This window comes from Macaca fascicularis, chromosome 6, assembly GCF_037993035.2.
Source record: "Macaca fascicularis isolate 582-1 chromosome 6, T2T-MFA8v1.1".
Taxonomy (NCBI): Eukaryota; Metazoa; Chordata; class Mammalia; order Primates; family Cercopithecidae; genus Macaca; species Macaca fascicularis.
In genome coordinates this window covers 178651978-178674317 of record NC_088380.1, presented here as the reverse complement: position 1 = coordinate 178674317, position 22340 = coordinate 178651978, and the positions used below count along the sequence as shown (strand labels likewise).

Genomic DNA, 22340 nt, shown 5'->3' with positions numbered 1-22340 from the left:
AACAAACATGAAAAAATTATCAGAGAAATGCAAATCAAAACCACAATGTGATACCACCTCACTCCTCCAAGAATGGCCATAATCAAAAAATCAAAAAACAGTAGATGCTGGTGTGGATGTGGTGAACAGGGAACACTTCTGCACTGCTGGTGGGAATGTAAACTAGTACAGCCGCTATGGAAAACAGTGTGGAGATTTCTTAAAGAATTAAAAGTAGAACTACCATTTGATCCAGCAATCCCACTACTGGGTGTCTACCCAGAGGAAAAGAAGTCATTATTCAAAAAAGACACTTGCACATGCATGTTTACAGCAGCACAATTCACAGTTGCAAAATTGTGGAACCAACCCAAATGCCCATCACTCATCGAGTGGATAAAGAAACTGTGATTGATGTATATAAGATGGGATACTATGAAGCCATATAAAGGAATGAATTAACAGCATTCGCGGTAACTTGGATGAGATTGGAGACTGTTATTCTAAGTGAAGTAACTCAGGAATGGAAAACCAAACATCATCTTGTTCTCACTGTTATGTGGGAGCTAAGCTATGAGGACGCAAAGGCCTAAGAATGATGCATTGGACTTGGGGGACTTGGGGGGACAAGTGGGAGGGGGGCGAGGGATAGAAGACGACAAATATGGTGCAGTATATACTGCTTGGGTGATGGGTGCAGCAGAATCTCACAAATCACCACTAAAGAACTTAGGTAACCAAATACTACCTGTACAATAGCTTATGGAAAAATAAAAAATAAATTTAAAAAATCAGTAAAAAAATGAAAGGCTAGAAATTAATACAATGTCCGATCATACCACAAGTGGATATAAACTAGAAATCAGTAACAAAAAGAAGCTGGAAAAATTCCTAAATACTTTAAGATTAAGTAACATAATTCTAAATAACACATGGATCAAAGAAGAAATCTCAAGAGAAATTTTAAAAATATTTTGAGGCTGGGCACAGTGATTCACGTCTGTAATCCCTACACTTTGGGAGGCTGAGGTGGGAGGATTGCTTGAGCCCAGAAGTTTGAGACGAGCCTGGGCAACATAGGGAGACCCTGTCTCTACAAAAAAATTAAAAAACATTAGCTGGGCATTGTGGCATGCATCTGTAGTCCCAGCTACTCAAGAGGCTGAGGTGGGAGGATCACCTGAGCCCGGGAGGTCAAAGGCTGTAATAAGCTGTGATTGTGTCACTGTATTTCAGCCTGAGTGACAGTGTGAGACTTTCGCTGCTCCTTCCCTGTGTGTGTGCACATGTGTGCATGTGTGGGTGGGTATAACTAAATGAAAATGAAAACCCAAGTTATCAAAATCTGTGGGATGCAGTGAAAGCCTAGAATTTTATAGTTTTGAGTACATATATTAGAAAAGAAGACAGACTAAAATCAGTCATCTAAGCTTCCGCCTTAGGAAACTAGAAAAAGAACAGTTTAAATCCATAGTAAGCAGAATAAAAGAGTTAATGAAAATTAGGGCAGAGATCAGTGAAATTGATAACAGGAAGTCAATAGAAAAAATTAAGGAAAGCAAAAGATGTGTCTTTGAAAAGATGAGTAAAATTGATAAGCTCCTAGCTATGCTAACATAGGAAAAAAGAGGACTTAAATTCCTAAGATTGAAATGAAAGAGGAGACATCACTATAGGTCTCATGAGCATTAAATAAATAATAAAATAATATATCTACAAATTTGATAATTTATATGAAATGAATTCATTCCCTGAAAGACACAATCTGCCAAAATTGACATAAAAACAAATAGATAATCTGAATAGGCCTTTATCTGTTGAAGAAATTGAGTCGATAATTAATTACTTTCCAAAACAGAAAGCACTAGGCCCAGATGGGTTACTGGTGAATTCTGTCAAACATTTAAGTAAGAAATTACATCAATTCTCTACAATCTTTTCCAGAAGATAGAAGAAGAGAGGATATTTCGTCACTCATTCTATGAGGCCATCCTTACCTTAGTACTAAACTAGATAAAGACATTCTAAGAAAACCACAGGCCAATATCTTCATGTTTAACCTTCAGAACTTAATTAATGTAATCCATCATATCAATAAGCCAAAGAAGAAAATCACGTCAATATATGCAGAAAAGGCGTTTGACAAAATTGAACACTCTTTAGTGATAAAAACCCTTAGTAAACTATGAATAGAGGGGAACTTCCTCAACTTGATAAAGAGTATCTACAAAAAGCCTATAGCTAACATTCATACACAGTGCTGAGAAATATGAAACTTTCCCACTAAGATCAGGAATAAGACAAAGATGTCCCCACTCACCACTACTTTTCAACATTGTATTAGAACTCCTAGATAACACAATAAGTCAAGAGGAAATAAAAGGTATACAAATTGAGAAGGAAGCATTAGAACTGTCTTTGCTTGTAGATGACATGATTGTGGAAAAAAATGAAAGCATCAACAAAAAAAATCTCCTAGAACTAATAAATGATTATAACAGGTTTGCCAGATACAAGATTAATATACGTAAGTCATTTGCTTACCCATATACCAGCAATGAACAAGTGGAATGTGAAATTAAAAACACAGTAACATGGCTGGGCGCAGTAGCTTACGCCTGTAATCCCAGCACTTCAGGGAGGCCGAGGTGGGTGGATCATCTGCGGTCAGGAGTTCGTGACCAGCCTGGCCAACATGGCAAAGCCCCATCTCTTCTAAAAATACAAAAATTAGCCAGGCATGGTGGTGGGCGCCTGTAGTCTTGCTACTCAGGAGGCTGAGGCAGGAGAATCGCTTGAACCTGGGAGGTGGAGGTTTCAGTGAGCCGAGATCGCGCCATTGCACTTCCAGCCTGGGTAACAGAGTGAGACTCCATCTCAAAAAACACAATAACATTTATATTAGCATCCCCCCACCAAAATGGAATACTTAGGTATAAATCTAACAAAATATGTATAAGATCTATGTGAAGAAAACTGTAAGACTGATTAAAGAAATCAAAGAACTAAATAAATGGGGAGAGACATTTCATGCTCATGAGTGGGAAGACTATTGTGAGGATGTCAGTCATTTCTTCCCAAATTGGTCTATAGGTTCAATGCAGTCTCAGTCAAAATCCCAGCAAGTTATTTTGTGGATATCTACCAGCTGACTGTAATGTTTATATGGAGAAGCAAAAACCAGCATGATATTGAAGTAGAATAAAGACAGAGGACTAACACTACCGTACTTCAAGAATTACTGTAAAACTGCAGTAATCACAATAGTGTGGTGCTGGCAACAGAATGGACAACTAGATCCATGGAACAGAATAGAGAGCCCAGAAATATATACCTTCATAAATATAGTCAGCTGATCTTTTGCAAAGGAGCAAAGACAATACAGTGGAGAAAAGATTGTCTCCAACAAATGGGGCAGAAGCAATTAGATACCATATTGCCTCCCTTACCCCTAAACAATCTAAACACAGATCCTATGTACTTCACAAAAATTAACTCAAAATGGATTAAAGACCTAATTGTAAAACACAAAACCATAAAATTCGTAGAGTATAACATAGGAGAAAATCTAGATGATCTTGAGTTTGTTGATGACTTTTTAGATATAATACCAAAGGCATGACCCATGAAATAAAGAATTAATAAGCTGGACTTTGTTAAAATTAAAAATTTCTGTGAGAGACGTTGTCTAGAGAATGAGAAAACAAGCCACAGACTAGAGAAAATATATGCAAAAGACATACAAAGAACTCTTGAATCTCAGCAGTAAGAAAATAAACAATTAGATTAACCTGATTTTTAAAAATAAGACATAGACCTTAACAGACATCTCACCAATATACAGATGGCATATAAGCATGTGAAAAGATGTTCCACATTGTAAGTCATCAGGGAAATGTGAATTATAACAGTGAGACACTACTACACACCTGTTAGCATGGCCAAAATCCAGAACACTGACAACACCCAATGCTGGCAAGAATGTGGAGCAATAGGAACAGGAACTTTCATTCATTGCTGGTGGAAACAGAAAATGGTACAGCCACTTCAGAAGGCAGTTTGGCAGTTCTTACAAAACTAAACATACTTCTACCATATGATCCAGCAGTGTTGCTACTTAGTATTTACACAACTGAGTCAAAAACTTACATCTACACAAAAACCTGCACCCAGATGTTTATGGCAGCTTTACTGATGATTGCCCAGACTTGGAAGCAACCAGGGTGTCCTTCAGTAGGTGAATGGATAAATAAACTGTAGTATATCTAGACAATGGGATAATCTTCAGCACGAAAAAGGAATGTATATCAAGCCATGAAAAGACAGGGAGGAACCTTCAGTATGTATTACTGTGTGAAAGAAGCCAATGTAAAAAGGCTTCATACTGTATGATTCCAACTCTGTGACATTCTGGAAAAGACAAATCTATGGAGGCAGTAAAAGAAGCGAGAAGAGGAACACTCAGAGCATGAAAACAACTGTTGACAACATTTTACCTCCTTTAATCCTTTTTTCCTTTTCTAAAATACAGTCATTGTGTCACTTTATAGATAATTTTTATTCTGATTTTTAAAAAATGCTTAACTTTGTAATAAAGCATGATCTTTTCTCATTAAACACTTTTCATAGTTTACTTTGAGACTTTTATGAAATGATGGACGTTTCATTTTCCACTTTTTATTTTTGTAAATGTAGGGGTATGCATTTGTAAAAGGTCTTAATAATTAAATGTTGTCATGTTGCTTTCCAGAGAGTGAGCCAGTTCTTTTTTTATTAATTAATTTATTTTTACGAGACATAAAAATAAAATGACAAAGCAGGGTTCTGCTTTGTCACCCAGGCCGGCATACAGTGGTATGATCATAGCTCACTGAAGCCTTGCCTTCTGGGCTCAAGCAATTCTGTCACTTCAGCCTCCTGAGTAGCTGGGACTACAGGGACACACACCACCACGCCTGGCTAATTAAAAAAAAAAAAAAACGCACACACACATACACACACACATTTATGGAGATTGACTTGCTATGTTGCCCAGGCTGGTCTTGAACTTCTGGGCTCAAGCGATCCTTCTGTCTCTGCCTCCCAAAATGTTGGGATTATAGGCATGAACCACAACACCCAGCCAGTGAGCGAATTCTTTTCACAGATTTTATTTTTAAAAAGTCCCCTTTATGAGGCTGTTGATAAGTGTAATAAGATCAATAGCTAAGGGTTCAAATTAAGCAAAATAGCACATCTATCCTTGTAGTTAATCACTATTGTCTGTATTCCTACTTGTCATTTCTTACCTGTTTGATATTCAGTGTTTCTTACTTACTATAACCCAAGTGTGTTTTATTTTATAATCAGAACATAAAGTGGGACAGTAACATTCATCAAAATATAGTATAATAAATCATCGTTTGTGGCTAATCTTGTCTCAATAGATTTGGGATAAAACCAGCCTGGAATGTTTGAAAGTGTTAACGGGACACACAGGCTCTGTCCTCTGTCTGCAGTATGATGAGCGTGTCATTGTAACCGGCTCTTCAGATTCTACGGTGAGGTGAGTGATCTGGCTTCATTGGTCTTAACTTGTAAGCCTTCCCTGAGAAAGTCTGAGATTGACATCCTCCTCTGGGAGAGGCATACACACACTTACATTTTTACATGCTGTATTTCAAACTTTTATTGTAGATATGTTTGAGCAAATTAGGCAGGAAAGCTAATTTTTGTTAAGGGTGTTCTATTCCTGTTGCTGTTCATTATAGAGATGACAACATGCTTTCCTGTAAGAGCATATACCAAGTATTAGGCTGGCTTTCTTCTTTTGGGAAACTGGTCCAGAGCAGAGAGGAGACACTCACTTCCAGGAGTCACTCCCGGACTCTTTCACCACCCCTGCCTAAAGCATCACCACCCGTGCCTGAAGCATCACCACCCCTGCCTGAAGCATCACCACCCCTGCCTGAAGCATCACCACCCCTGCCTGAAGCATCACCACCCCTGCTTGAAGCACGCCTGGTATCCTCTCCTGGACTCAGTGCTTCCGTACCACTGCTTCTGCCAGAGATCATGTCTCAGCCTCAGAGGCCTGAGTCTTTTCCCCTCTGCCCTGTGTGAACTTGTCCTCTTAGGAGATGAGGGTTACAGAAAAGCCATGATGTGGAAGTGCTGCCCCCAGATCCCTGGACATACAAAGCAGTTGGGAGACCCTGGCTTTGTCCATAAAGCAGCTGAGTAAAGAAGTGGATGTGGTGATTGATGAGGCATCATGACTTACCCAGTTTGCAGTGGATAAATAATAGACTCAGAGGTCTGCCAGAGGTCAACAAGAACTGTAAGCTTGGAACCATTCTCAGTTCTTCAGCCAACAAAGCTCCTTCTTCCTTTTATCTCAGACTCAATACAAAATCTGCTTTCTTGAGGAATTGTCTTTTGCCATCAGCATGAGCCTGCAGACACCGTCCCTGAATACCTGACTGCTAAATATACCTAAACTCGAGCAGAGCCAGAATTAGCCACCTTTTCTGAAACCATCTCAGCACTTCTCAACAAATAAAGAAATTGCTTTTTAGGGGCACCTTTTAATCATGCCCTTAGGTTCATTAAGAATGGACCCTGTCTTAGTCTATTTGTGTTGCTATAAATGAATACCCGAGGCTGGGTAATTTATAAAAGAAAAGGGGTTTATTTGACTCATGGTTCTGCAGGCTCTGCAAGAAGCATGGTACCAGCATCTGCTTCTGATGAAGGCTTCGAGCTACTTCTCCTCATGGCAGAAGGCAAAGGCGAGCCAGTGTATGCAGATTACATGTGAGAGAGAAGCAAGAGAGAGGGCGGAGCTGCTAGGCTCTTGTCAACAGCCAGTTCTCTCAGAACTAAGAGTGAACTCCCTCCTATGAGAATGGCACCAAGTCATTCGTGAGGGATCCACCGCCATGACCCAGACACCTCCTGTCAGTCCCCACTTCCAACCCTGAGGATCAGTTTCAACATGAGATTTGGTAGAGTCAGACAAACCATATCCAAGCCATTGCAGACCCAGACAGAACTCAGATGCCAGAATCATTTCCTGGCTATCTCCGTAATTAAGCATCATGCTTTTTCTCTTCTCTCCTAGGGTGTGGGATGTGAACACGGGTGAAGTTCTTAACACATTGATCCACCACAATGAGGCCGTACTGCACTTACGCTTCAGCAATGGACTGATGGTGACCTGTTCCAAGGACCGCTCCATTGCTGTGTGGGACATGGCTTCTGCGACCGATATCACTTTACGCCGTGTCCTGGTTGGCCACCGGGCTGCTGTCAATGTAGTAGACTTTGACGACAAGTACATTGTGTCCGCCTCTGGTGACAGGACCATCAAAGTAAGTATGTCTGCAGTCATAACCCAGCCTCCTCCTGTCCCTTTTAGAACAGAGAGAAAGCAGAGGTGGCTTATACCAACCTGGTACCTGGTAAGATCTTTATTCTCCTCTGTGCTTAGTGTAATGTTTTCAAGGTTCATCCATGTGCTTTGTAGCATCTATCAGCTTTGTCCCATTTTTGTTGTTGTTGTTGTTGTCGTTTTAAGTACAGATGGGGTCTTGCTATATTGCCCAGACTAGTCTTGAACTCCTGGGCTCAAGCATTCCTCGGCCTTCCAAAGTGTTGGGATTAGAAGCATGAGCCACCACACCCAGCCAGTACTTTGTTGTTTCCAGTGGCTGAATAACATTTCATTGTTCTTCTGTTTATTAGTTGATAGACATTTTAGTTGTTTCTATTTTTTCGGCTATTACAGATGATGCTGCTATAAATATTAGTGTAGAAGTTTTCATGTTTTTAATTTTCTTAGGATGGTAACCCTCTGTTTTAACTTTTTTTTTTTTTTTGAAGACAGATCTCACTCTGTCACCCAGGCTGGAGTGCAGTGGCACAGTCATGGTTCACTTCAGCCTTGACCTCCTGGGCTCAAGCCGTCCCTCAGCTCAGGGACCCCTGAGGCTCCCACCTAAGCCTCCCGGCGTAGCTGGGAGTACAGGCACTACCAGGCCCGCCCCCTGCCCTTTTTTTTTTTGTAGAGACCAGGTCTCACTTTGTTGCCCAGGCTTGTGGAACTGCCAAAGTGTTTTCCAAAGGCACTGCACCGTTTTACAGTCCTGCCAGTGGTATGTGGGGGTTTCAGCTTGCGCAAAGAACATCCTTTTCATGACCAGCACTGGAAAGCATTCTTACACCTAGCCCCACAAATCACAAAGTGTGTAGCATCAGGCTTTAGACTGGATAGTTGGGAAGCTAAACAACTAGGATTTATATGTGGCAGCTTACTCCCACAGTCACACCAATTGGTATGAGACCAGTGCCTGAAAGTTGAGAGGGTCTGAGCTTTATTACAAAACAGCTGTTTCATAATACCAGCATGGAGGATTTCTCCATATCCTCGCCAACACTTGCTGTTATTTGTCTCTTTTCTTTTATCTGCCCTAGTGAGTGTGCAGTGGTGTCTCTGGTTTTGCTTTGCATTCCCTTATTACTGATGATGCTGAACAACTTGTTGTATGCTTATTGACCATTTGTGTACTTTCTCTGGAGAAATGTCTATAAATCCTTTGCCCACTTTAAAAATTGATAATTTGTCTTTTTATTGTTGAGTTATAAGTTCTTTATATATTCTGGACACAAGCCCCTTATGAGATACATGATTTGAAAATATTTTCTCCCTTTCTGTAGGTTGCCTTTTCACTTTTTTGATGGTATCCTTTGATGCACAAATGATTTTAATTTTGATAATGTTCAATTTATCAAGACACTGAAACTGTATAGTTTCAGTGCTTACGTGTAGGTCCTTGATCCATTTTGAGTTAGATTTTTGTTTAAGGTATGAGGTAGATGTCAAATGCCATTCTTTTACATGTGGAGATATATTTATCTATCCCATTCAGCTGCAAATGCAGCTGTTAAGATAATTCAGGGCACTCTGGTTGCTGTGTGTCTCCTTATTTGTCTAATAATACATTGAGATGTCTATGAACATCTAAGTCTTTCAGATAATATCACAAAAGAGGGGATTATTTATTCTACATACATACAATTAGAAGTAATGTGTCAAAACAAATGGAGCTGTTCAAGAAAATATGCTGGAAAAGAGGATTATATGAAAGATGAAACTTTTTGTTTGTTTTTTGAGACAAAGTCTCGCTTTGTCACCCAAGCTGGAGTACAGTGGCACAAACACGGCTCACTGCAGCCTCAACCTGCTGGGCTCAAGTGATCTTTGCACCTCAGCCCCCTAAATAGCTGGGACCACAGATGTACACTACCACGCCCAGCTAGTTTTATTTTTTGTAGTGATGAGGTTTTACTACGTTGCCCAGGCTGGTCTCAAACTCCTGAGCTCAAGCAATTCTCCCGCCTCAGCCTCCCGAAATGCTAGGATTAGGTGTGAGCCACTGTACCCAGCTGGAAGCTTTTTTATTACATTAGCTTCATTGGGTTTGACATGTCAGCTGGTGTAAAAACATAAAATCTGGCCCAAACTCTTTCCTCCAGGTAAATGAATATCCAAACCATCTAGGAGATGTTCTCTTTGTAAAGATCTCAACGACTGGAGACTTCACTTCCCTCCGTGTTTCATTCCAGTGTTATTACTCAGCAGCCAAAGAAAATGTTATGCTGTCTAGTCTGCCCTCTAGCCTCCCAACTTTGAGTTAGAGGACACTGTATTTTATAATCACATATTTGGGTCATTCTCAGAAGCTGTCTTTTTAAGAAAGGTATATTGTGGGAGGACTTTTCCACATTCATTCTTTAAAATATTGTTAATTTGTTATACAGGTCTGGAGCACGAGCACCTGTGAATTTGTCCGTACTCTCAATGGGCACAAGCGAGGCATTGCCTGTCTCCAGTACAGGGATCGGCTGGTTGTTAGTGGATCATCAGATAATACCATTAGGTGGGTAGAAGTTGGTGTGCTGACAGAGCAGGCTGATTCTTGCCACGTTGTTGACTCATCTCCTGGTTCTAATGCTCAAAACAACTCAGAGTAAATGGGATGTTTCAGATAAGAAAGCTTTAGGTAACTTTTAGAAATGTATTTGGCTCTGTATACTCAAGTGGGAAAACCGTGTATGCCCTGGGTGGTCTTCCAGTGTTCCCCCAGTACATAAAGTTTTTTAACCTCAACTCCACCCAGGATCACTTAATATCAGAGCACTTCAGAACAGACTAGGGTGCTGCAGCCCAACTCGCTCTGACTTCCCTCACCTGTAAGCTCCCAGCTTCCTACCTAACACATGGGAGTGTACTTTATTTTTCTCTCCCAAGACTGCATTATGGAATCATCCATTCCTGCCGGGATCGTTTACCTCCATTTTTCCTTCCCAGCCCTCAGCCTCCTTGCTTTCTAATAAATCTAACTAACCTTAGACATTTTGTATCTTGTTAAGAACATGCCTTCAATATCTACTTAATTATCCCGTGCCATTTCCCCACTGTCTTAACACACTCTAGTGGCTTTACATAAGTGACTAAACTTAACTTTGGTTTATAATCAAATTGACTAATGTTTGGTCAAAATAAAGATAGGGTTCAAGATTATTAAAAAAAAATACACATACTAGTAGCTTTACATAAGCTTTACTAAACTTTGGTGTTTATAACCAAATTGCCTAATGTTCGTTCAAAATAAAGATTGGGTTTAAGATTATTACAAAGTTTTTTTTTAAAGGCAAGCAAATAACAAAAAAGCTATAACGGCTCTTTAAGTTTGCTTTATCATTTTAGGCTTTAAGATACCATAAAGTTAGTTTAGAGCTTAAATCTTGATTCTCTTATATTCGTCACGCTTTGTGGTATTGCTTAATGTTTCATCAGTAAACAGTTCTTAACCTCCTCACTGGAATTGTTGAGGTTTTACAAGATAGTAATGTGTATTACTCTGCAGCTTATAGAAGAGAACCACTTTGGAGTCATAGAGGCAGTACTGAATGACTTTGATCACAGATTAGAGATGCTGTCATCACGGGTACTAAGATTTGCTAAGGGCAGCTGTAATAAAATGATCTTTGGATGTATCATAGGAATTACTGGTAGAGAGGCTAAGAAAAAGTTATGATAGAATTAATTTGCTCACTTTATTTTGTACATGCTAACTAGCTATGATTTTTTTTTCTGCAAATACGGTAGAAAATCAGTCATAATAGGAAAAAAGATCTCTAACTCCAGAATGGAGTTATATGCAGAGAAAAAGATTTGGTGTAGTCAATGGGTTTATATTTCCGCCAGAACACTGCGTGTACCTAATCAGTCTCCCACTCTGACCTTGTACATCAATTCCAGTATTCAGCATATAGTATCAAGGAAGGGGTATCCACAGGCCTCATCAAGAGAGAGCTGCTGGTCCACCAGTTCTAACCTCAGCGGTCCTCATGGACTCCACTGTGCTAGAATTACCTTGGGCGGAAGCTTTACCCGATGGCTGTATGTGATATCTCCCTTCCCACCTTGTCTCATCTGTGCTTTTTCTCCTTTACTGCCTACAATCCCTGTCTCCCCAGAAAAGTCTTTCCTACACCATTTGTCTACATGGTTTTTATCAACTCAGACATCAAGAGAATGCCTAAGAACTAAATAGAATTGACGTTTCTTGTTTGTTGATTTTATTTAAATAGTAATACAGGCACAGGATTAAAAACAGTTTCAAATCATATAAAAGGAAATAGAATAAAAAGTAAGGCTTCCTCCTAGGTTAGTGCTTGGAAACACACAGATGGTATAAATGTATACATATAGCTTTATATGTGTGGTGTGTACTGGAAGTGAGATAGAAATAAAGAGTTCCAAGATAGTGAAAAATTATATCTGTATGGAACAGATATAAAAAACTTACAGATAGTGTGAATCATGTGTGGGAAATTGTTTCACAGAGGTCTGTTTTTCATTTAAGGCTCTGGGATATTGAATGTGGTGCCTGTTTAAGAGTCCTAGAGGGACATGAAGAATTGGTCCGATGCATCCGGTTTGATAACAAGAGGATTGTCAGTGGGGCCTATGATGGGTATGTCTTTCAGATTTTCAGATGTACTGCTATAACTATATCAACAAGAAAAAGAAATGTTGTATATTAAGCAACTCTGTATGTACCAGGTCCTATGGTAGGTTTCTGTGTAGTGGTGGATGGCAGGTATTATTATACCAGTTGTTTAGGTGAGGACACTCAGGCCCAGAAAGAACTAAATCTTGCCTCAAATGACAGAGGCAGAGTCACTGTGGTTCCTAAACTTATGCTTTGAGTCATTGTTGTAAACTCCAGCAATAGCTGAGGTTGAGTGTACTCACTTCTTTGCTTTACCCCTAAATTAAGCCAGGCGCTCTCTCTCTGTCTCTCTGTCTCTGTGTGTGTGTATGTGTGTTCTTTTTCTCTCTGTGTGTGTGTATGTGTGTTCTTTTTCTCTCTGTGTGTGTGTGTGTGTTCATGTGTTCAATAATAAGTTTCTTCTTTTCCCCTTTTGGTAAATTGAACAAACCCTCTTTAAAACACCTCACTATATTTTAAATGGGCAAATGGCAACTGTAAATCTTTCCAGATGACCTTATATATACTTCCCAAATGGGTTGGTTGGTCTGTTTGTACTCCTATTACTAACTTCCAGCATTTGCTTAATTTGGAGAAAGGTATCCTTGGAATTTCACACAGAGCCCTAGCTTCTGTCAGCAGCACCTCCTCAGCCCTAGAGAGTCCCCTGATGAATGAACTTGGTGACACAGGTTATCAGGTCCGGAACTGAATTTAGATAACCTGAAGTTGTTTTCTTATCTCCCTTAAAATAATATTTCTTTAAAATTTCAGCAATTCTGAGAATGTGTTGGTTCTTAATTTTTCTGAAGTCAAGTGTAATTGGTTCAGATGATTTGTAAAAACATAAGCATGTTCCCCATTAGCTTTTATAAATAGGCAGTTCAGATGCACTACTTTTTGTCAAGGAAATGTTTGACAGCATATAAATTGTTCATTTTTCCACTAATCACATCTCATTTCCCTTTCTAGGAAAATTAAAGTTTGGGACTTGCAAGCTGCTCTTGACCCTCGAGCCCCAGCGAGCACATTGTGTTTGCGCACATTGGTGGTACGTGACCTCTTAAGACAGGAATTGGTTCCCTGTGCTGGAGGATGACCATTTGCAGATAGCCCTGTCTAGGTGTATCACAGGAGCGCTTGTGTATCTCACAAGATGCCTTCAGAGAATTTCACTGTTCATTTTGTCTAGCCAAAATCAGAGAATATTTGATGCTTAAATTACTGTGAGCACTTTTCTAAGGGGAGACATAATGCAACTTCAGATATGAAGGCAGGCATCCTGATTTGTAGGTGGACTGGTTTCCTCATAGGGCAAGCAATATTTCCTTCTTGCAGGTTTGAAGATTTCTTAATATGGCTACTTGTGGTTATGTTATGTTTTAATAACAGCACATTTTTATACTATATATAAATTTTTATGCTATATGTAAGTACTGTTGTATTTTTGAAGAGATAGTCATTTGGGAATATTGGTAGATTTAAAAAAATTTTTAGTAGCTTTATCTTTTATTTCTATTTCTTCACTTCTTGCATTTACTAGAAGATGCAGAACTCTCTTTCTTCTTGATTTTAATGGGAACCCTTATAATGTTTCACCATGAATTTTGATGCTGGCAGCAGTTTGAGGTAGACCCTGGTCATGTTAAACAAACTGTCCTTCTGATTCTAGGTTTTTCCAGTGGATTTTTAGAGTGCATCAAGAATGGGTATTATGTATTGTTGTTTACTTTTCTAAGGCCCTTTGTGAGATGATCTTTGAAATATTGGTAGAGTCTAAGATACAGAGTTGAATGAAAGAAAAGGCCTAGCAGGGGGTGCCGGGCGCAGTGACTCATGCCTGTAATCCCAGCACTTTGGGAGGCTGAGGCGGGTGGATCTCAAGGTCAGGAGATCAAGACCATCCTGGCTAACACAGTGAAACCCCATCTCTACTAAAAATACAAAAAATTAGCCAGGTGTGGTGGCGGGCACCTGTAGTCCCAACTACTCGGGAGGCCAAGGCAGGAGAATGACGTGAACCCCGGAGGCGGAGCTTGCAGTGAGCGGAGATCACGCCACTGCACTCCAGCCTGGGTGACTGAGCGAGACTCTGACTCAAAAAAAACAAAAAAGGCCTAGCAGGAAAAGAAAGAAAAGCATTTGTTCTTGGGATGAAGGACACAGTTCAATAAGCTCTGTACAGTCGTGTAAGAAGTCTGTTTAAGTGGCTTCATTTTCATCTGCCAAATTTCTCATTGTGAGATATCAGGGACTGTAAAGATGTCATTTTATTCATGAAGTTTTTAATATTTCATAGGAACATTCTGGACGTGTGTTTCGGCTACAGTTTGATGAGTTTCAGATCATCAGCAGCTCCCATGATGACACTATTTTGATTTGGGATTTCTTAAATGTGCCTCCCAGTGCCCAGAATGAGACCCGTTCTCCCTCCAGAACATACACTTACATCTCTAGATAACAGTCTGCACTTTCACCCGTTTCAGGTGAGTACTGTCCCTTCCCCTTCCAATTTTGCTGATTGAATTCACCTTCCCTTTGGGGGAATTTTGTGATTTGGGTTCCTTGGTGATGGGAACTAAGGTCTCTTAGATGTGTCAGCTTTTGCAGAGTTCAAGTATCAGGCTAGATCTCTATAGTCATATCCATACAAGGTTTCAGTTGGAATCCTGCCTATTGTGTGGGTTTTCATTATTGGCAGATGATAAACATGGTTCCTGTTTTTAAAAACTGTGTTCCTAAATGATTTTTAAGGTCATAATCAATTTAACACCAGTAAAATCCCTTGAATTTTATTCTGGGGTACAAGAAACTTCTTTTTCTCTTTCTTTCCTGTCCTTCAGTTCTTTTATTAAAAAAAAAAAAATCATCATCTGACAAAACATTCAAAATCCGCCTCTTCCCCACTACCACAATCCACCCACTACCGTCATTCCCTCAAGGGTGGATCAGAGAAGAGCATCTGTTGAGAGACCCCTAAAACCTATTCTGCTTCCACGAAACACAGCAGATATGCTGAGAAGCAGAGTCCTTCACTCTGGCTACAGGAACATTGAAAGTCATTGTAACCATTGATGACAGAATGCTTTGATTATTACTAAGAGTGTTCAGTCTGGAAGATGAGAAGTCTTACTTGGCTGTGTCCTAGGAACTGATGACTTAGGAACAGTATTGACAACTCTGTGTGTTCTGCTGAGGGCCAGTGAATTCTACACACATTAAACTTTGTAGATTGAATAAATGTTTACACATAATCATACTACTATGGATATATGTCTGTAAAGACTGTTGTGATTTTAATGAAATTTGTGTTTATTTAAAATCATTACTTAATTCTTAGTGGCTTTTTATCATTACATATTTTCCTGTTCATTGAATTTCAAAAGTATAAGGAAGTCCATGTGCAGAATTAGGCATTTTTTTTGATGGAGAGATTGAGAACTCTTGGTACTATTCACTAAGTTACCATCTTTTCAGATACTCTTTCATCAGGATTCCAAGATCCAATAAATAGAACTCCACCAGGAAGTTGGTCTTACCTAGAGGTCAAGAAACTATATATATAGCCAGGGACCAAAATCGACTCACTACCTGTTTTTTGTTTGTTTTGTTTTGTTTTGTTTTGTTTTTAATTAGTCTCTGCTTATCCATTTTTTTTTTTCCTGTCTCCACAGGCTAAGAATAGTTTTTACATTTTTAAATGCTTAAAAAAATTAAAAGAAGAATATTTTTTTCGTGACATGCAATAATTAGATGAAATTTAAATTCCATTGTTTATAAATAAAGATTTTTGATACACAGCCATGCTCATTCCTTTATGTGTTGTCTGTGGCTGTTTTTGTGCTTCAGTGGCAGAGCTTAGTAGTTGCAACAGAGACCTTATGGCCTACAACGTCTGAAATATTTACCATATGGCCCTTTCAGAAAAAGGACCTTTTTTTTTTTTTTTTTTTTTTTTGCTGACTTCTGGTCTTGCCCTGCTCCATCTATTAGCAGTAAACCAAGGGTCTACATCAGGAATGGCAAATAATTTGTGTTTTCTTCATGCCCACTGAGTTTGGTCAGTAGTGGCTGGTGGGAGTGTTGCCTTTGGAAGGATTCTGGGACCCCATGAACCCCAAAGGACTGGTTGTGGTTGGTTATGTCTGCCTTGCAGGAGTGACCTGTAAGCCACTTACCTATTTGCTGTTACGGGTCTCGGGTGTGTTCAGACTGTTCCTGATCATAATCTTCTGCCCTGCTGCTTTCTTTCTGGATAGATTCTTCATAAGTCAGTTGAAAAATCCACATGGCAGAATTATTCTAATTATTGAATGGAGCCTTAAAATAGGAATTCCAGAGGAAGGAGGCAAGGATCTCTTGAGTGATTGCTCCTCCCCCCGACCTCCTCTCCCAATAAGCCTAAGAAAATGTAGGGAAGGAGGAATGGACCCAAGTAAAAACGGCTTAAAGAGGCATATGGCAAAATTCAAGACATCCGTATCACGGTTTTCTTTTTCTGGTGTATTACAGTAGATGAACTGACAACATCTATATGTTACCTGCAAGTGCCCTGAGCAAGATTCCTTTGGTTGAGAGATGAAGCAGTGATCACCAATGCTGTTTCTTACTGGCTGTGGTAGAAAGGAAACTTGTGTTACTTCCTCCAGGCCCTCCTCCTACCCACCTTTTATGGAAACCTCAGAATAGCTGCCTAGTTGTGATCAATTATAAGTCAATGGAAAAATCTTATCTGCTTAAGCTGGTGGTTCCCTGTATCCCAGCACAAGCAGTGAGACCCCAAATGTGCTTGTCTCTCCAATTTTATTACTTTTAACAACCTTGGCAGTCAACTTTATAGATTTTACTGCTCTTTTCTAAATTCTTTTTTTTTTTTTCCTTTTGAGACAATGTCTTGCTCTGTCACCCAGGCTGGAGTGCAATGGTGCAATTTTGGCTCACTGCAACCTCTGCCTCCCAGGCTCAGGTGATCCTCTTGCTTCAGCCTTGTGAGTAGCTGGGGCTACAGGCATGTGTCATCACACTCAGCTAATTTTTGTATTTTTATTGGAGACGAGGTTTCACCATGTTGGCCAGGCTGGTCTTGAACTCCTCGCCTCAAGTGATCTGCCTGCCTCGAACTCCTGAAATGCTGGGAATACAGGAGTGAGCCACCGCGCCCAGCCCCAAATTCTTTTCATTTATTATAACATGAAAAAAATTATAACCATGTGTTATGTGTAATAAGAAACACTACCCTAATGGTGATTTAACCTTGCAGTAAAATATTCACCCGTAAAATATCAGGTGAGAGTCTCTCCATGTCAGCAAATGCAGTAATAGATTTATTTACAGAGTCATTGTTAAAAAAGTAACATGTAAGAGCTGTATGTTGTATTATATATTCAGTAGCTCAAAATTTATTTTTTTTTCTTATTACAAGACAATATAAGATCATTATTAGGAAATTTGAAAAAGTAGATACGCCAAAAGAAGAAAGTAAACTCCTGCTCATGGTTTACCACTAACTCCTTTTTATAGATCCTTTCAGGCTTTTTAAAGTGATGCTTGATAACTAACTGGACATTTTTAAACATGTTTTTCTTCTTTATTGTGAAATGCTTGTGTTAGTAATGTCAGTATTTGTCCAAATTATTCCAATTGCCAAATTATATTAGATTGTTTGGATATGCTCTCTCGTTACATATTTATCCTCCCCAACCCCCAGTTTTTAGTGATTATAAAAAACAATGCTATGATTATTCTTTTAACCTAATCTTTGTCCAACCCTTTGTCAGCTTTGGATGGGATTCTGGAAATGTGTGGAGAGTCTGGGTTAAAAGGTATCATGTTTGAAGACTTTTTTTTTTTTTTAATTATACTTTAAGTTCTAGGGTACATGTGCATATGTAGGTCATTTTGCCTTCCAAAAGATTCAGTCAATTTATGCTCCCCTCAGCAGCATTTGAGAGTGCTCACTTCTGGTCCCAGGGCATTAATGTTTTTGAAATAATTCAGGTTCCCTTAAATATCCTTAATGGGAAAAAAGTAGCAAATGAAATTGAATCTTGAATTCATTGAGAAGACTTAAGATTCTTGATCTTTATGAAAATTGACAACCTTTTGGGAAAATCACCTTTTAAAAAAAGCATTCAAGCTTTAAAAAGTCTCTCTCACCTTTTTTTTTTTCCCCCACCTAAGGTGACTTTAGACTTTCTAGGCCAGTGGTTTAGTGCATCATTGATTGTGACATAATCTGAGTGAGTTTTTACTTTGCTTTTATTTAGAATAGGAAATGTCAGCCTGCATTATACATAAAAATGATATTGTGAATATGAATATTCTCATGAATATTGTTTTACGTATGTGTACATATTTACATACATGATGAATGTAGAAATTGTGATTGAAATGTGTTTCTGACTCAAAGCCATAGTCAAAAAATTATGGAATATTCAGTGACCTTTCCCCCTACACTGTTGTTTTACAAATGATTTACTTATTAAAAAGGAAGTCATTTCGGATTACTAGCAATATTTTAGAAAGGCTAATTTTTGCATATTTTTGTTTCCTAGTGATCGATGAGGGCTCTCGTGAGAATATGAGATGGGTCCCTTGTAGGTTCTGAATGTCATAAAGATTATGCTAAATATAAAATCGAATGTGAAGCATCTTTTGTTCTATGTGTACTTTTTCAGAGCAGTACTCTCAGTACTTAAGTTATAGGGTCAGCTCACTCCTTGAATCCCTTCTCTGTCACTTGTTGACTCTTTGAACTAAACACTTAGCCTTTCTGAGCCTTAGTTCTCTTATTTGTGAAGCGGGTGTTTATAATAGTTTCTTCCTCATGGGATTGTTGTGAGGTTTAAATAAATGTGATACCTGGTATGTAGTACACTCAAAACAACTTACAGCTTCTATTGTGAATGCTAATAAGTTATGCATGTAGCTGTGTGCATGGGGATGGGGTGTAGTGTGTATATCCTCATCTAAACACTCCCTTTGTTTTTGTATTTCTTTCCTCAGGGTTTTCTAGTCTTGAACTACTGGCTACATGGCTACCAATGCCTAAGGGAGTTCGTTCACAGCTGAGTTATGAAGCTGGAATTGGTTCTAGACGCTGGGTAGATGCAAAGCAGCCTAACTCTTCAAGTACCGACATTTCTCACCTCTGATTCTGGCTCTCCTTTGAGAAGGATACCTTAGCTTCCCTGACTTCAAGTAGAACAGAAGCCTGTTTCCTTCCCTCATCAGTGAAAATATCTAATGTTTCAAATGTAAATTGTTCATAGAAAAGGAACATAGAATCTGTTTTACAGAAGTAAATCGACCGTCAAGAGAAGACTTGGCCTCTAATTTATATTGCTTTGCACTTTGGTTTGATATTAAGAAACAGCATTCTTCTTCAGTGAAATTTTGGGTGCCAAACACCTACCCAGAATGTCCAGGGCTTTCATTCTGAAAAGTTAGCATTCTCCTTTTGACCGTCCAAGTCATTATGAATTCTGACTTGTTGTATTAGGAACATGTTGGACAATGGAAAAATTTCTCTGGATTGTTTTAGTAATATTTTTGGGATTATACTTCCTTTCTGTACCAATTTCTTTTAATTTAAAGAACTATAAGTCAGTTATATTATCTCCCAACAGGTAATATAGCTCTTTTCTTTTATTAGCTGTTCTCTGTCCCCCAACCATCTCCTGATATTTGGTAGAGTAACACCTTTATACGTGTGCTTGCCTCCTAATTTAAAATACTGTATTCGCATGTAGATATAATGTACATAACAGTTTAACCTCAAAGTTGCTGGAGTCAGGGCCCCCTGTGCTTGAGACACTAATACAGAGTGTGTTCGCACTTAGCCATGGGCTGGGCTCAAGAACCTGATACCAGGGTTGATGTGGATTACCTAGAACCCTTCCTGCAGTATTCATACAGTGTTTTTATTTTGTTGTTGTCATTGCGTGTGTGTGGTTTGTGTGTGTTTTTAATGAGAATCTTGTTTTAAAATGTAATTTCTAAAGTTTAACACAAAATGTTTTATTTGTTGTGGAGTATGTATTATACAATAGAGAGGTACCTTAAACATTTTTTGTTCTTATTCTTTTTCTCATAAGTACTCCTGAGTACTAGTGGTCACCTCCCATAGTATTCATTTGGCTTCACTGTCAAAAATCATTATTCTGTGCAGTCGTGGCCCTGGGAAGGGGAAATAAGAAGGCCCTGTTGACAGGCTGTCTTGGCTCTGGAATTCATGCATCCTGGCCTTGCCAAGGTTCTGGCAGGGCCCGCTGGTGTGTTGGAGCCTGCTGGGCAGGTCAGGTGGGTTCAGAGGCCTATGCTGAGGGGTGGGCATTCCTAAGTGGAGTAAAACCTCAAGCCCATGAATCCCACCCCAGACATCTCTGGTGTCACCTGCTGCTGTGGCCCCAGCAGGTTCTGAAGGCTCCGAGTACTCCCGACTACACAGCACAAATGTGTAAATGGCACTGTTGCCCTGACAGTGCATGGAAAGGACGTTGGCATCCAATTGGCACTCCTTCTCCCTCCCTTATTCAACATTAGGTTTGATTTGCCCTTTGCCATTGTTTCCAAAGATCAAGGAATGTCAATAACATTTTAAAGGACCAATAAACAGCCTCCTATAAATGAAACCTCTTCCCGTGGAAGCACACTCTACTACTAAAGGGAAGGCCCCTGGGCTCTGATTTGTCCTTTGCATTGAGAACGGTGTGGGGATCAATGTGTGTGTATGTGATTTGTTTATCAAGTTGGCTTTGCTTTTTTAGTATTTCTTTAAAAAAAAAAAAAAAATCCTTCCCATGTTACTAAATTAATTTATGTTTTTGAGAGGTTGAGTCTCAAAGTGTAAACAATAAACCCCCTTCTTAAGGTGGATATTGTAAGCTTGATGGTGGTGGTGAAAGTGATTTAGCTTTGACCACTTTTCATCTTCCAGCTTCAATATCAAACTGGTTAGGAAAGCCCAGGGGGAAGGGAGGGGCAGGGGAGGAGGCAATTCTGAATGAATGAATGGATTTTTTGTTGCTTTTGCATGTTTAATATAGAAGTTTCCTTTGTTCCTTGGGAGATCATGGCCTTTGAATATGCACACAACCTTTGAATTGTGCCTACTAAATTATAGCAGGGGACTTTGGCACCCAAGGAATTCTGACTTTCTGGGATTATAGTAATTCCCAGCCATCCTCTGGACTTTATTTTGCTAACCATAATTGAGCAAATGTAAATTACTGCTATATTAATGTTTTAAAGCACTGGGATAGTCTAATTCTAACTTGTAATTAATTATGTTTGCCAATTATCTGTTTGAAATAAATTTGTGTCTGAACAGCTATTGAAACTGTTAAATTGTACAGATATTATTCATGACAGCTTTGTACTGTGGAATGTGCTTAATAAAAAACAAAAAAGTTTGACTTTTGTCCAATAAATTGCTAAGTAATGTCAATAAATCAAGTATGGGTATTATGCAGTGCACCTAATCTGGCTTCATGCAATTGTTACTTCAGCTACTGATTCAAAGCCAATACTCTTAATAAAGTGTTGCAATACTCTGATGTTCTGTTAAGAAATTTTTCAAAGAAACTGTTAAGTGCTGTTAGGAATTCAGTGACATACAGTTAAATTTTATAGATTTTTAGAATCATCTGCTCTGTAAAATGAGGTTGAAGGCAAACCGGTTTTGGCCTGTGAGAATGTTGTGGAAGATGATATAATTCCTTGTCTTGGGCTTTTACCGAAAGCTAGCTTGAATCTCAGGAGTTAGCTGAGGTCTAGCTAAGAAGTCTTCCCCTGAAAATCTGCTTCCCACACATAATTAATTGCTTCACAAGTTACTGTCAACATGAAAATGGTCTCTGAGACGTCCCAAGTGGCTTTCAGGTGTGAGTGGATCCTCCCCTTCTTGAAGAAGGGCTGTAGAGGTGTGAGAGGAGCAGTTTCGCAGCCCTCTCCACCATAGCATCAGAAACGAATAGTTTTGTGTGTGCAAGTGTGTCACTGGTAGAGTACTGAAGCAGAAAAAAATCCAGTTAGTATCTGTAGGATTCTACTCAGAAGTTCTGCTACTCAGTAGAACTGAGTGGAAGCTGAGTTTGTTAGATAGCTAGGCTAAACTTTCCCCGTTAGTCAACCCAACTGGTAATACGGACTTTTTGCATGAGATTAGAGTATTCCTATGTAATTGTTGGCACCCACTTTTCTTGTAGAAAATGTTTTTCAAATGTGTCATACGCATGTGGTTAAGAGAACCCAATTTACGTATCACAGAAAGAGTAAAAAGTAATTTTTCCTCTCCCCCTTAACCCCCAGTCCCTCAAA

The 22340-nt window shown here is 39.2% G+C and overlaps 1 protein-coding gene across 14 annotated transcripts in view; it reads left to right on the top strand.

Annotated features, from left to right (window-relative positions):
* Positions 1-21577, top strand: part of FBXW11 (F-box and WD repeat domain containing 11) — a 140048-nt gene extending 118471 nt beyond the window's left edge. For all 14 annotated transcript variants that reach the window (XM_073994726.1, XM_005558523.3, XM_005558522.3 and 11 more), the window contains 7 exons: positions 5406-5524; positions 7082-7331; positions 9781-9899; positions 11892-12002; positions 12993-13071; positions 14320-14506; positions 19026-21577. In XM_073994726.1, the coding sequence (XP_073850827.1) occupies positions 5406-5524; positions 7082-7331; positions 9781-9899; positions 11892-12002; positions 12993-13071; positions 14320-14481 (840 nt within the window). In that variant the 3' untranslated portion in view covers positions 14482-14506; positions 19026-21577. The remainder of the gene's footprint in view (positions 1-5405; positions 5525-7081; positions 7332-9780; positions 9900-11891; positions 12003-12992; positions 13072-14319; positions 14507-19025) is intronic.
* Positions 21578-22340: the final 763 nt, after the last annotated feature.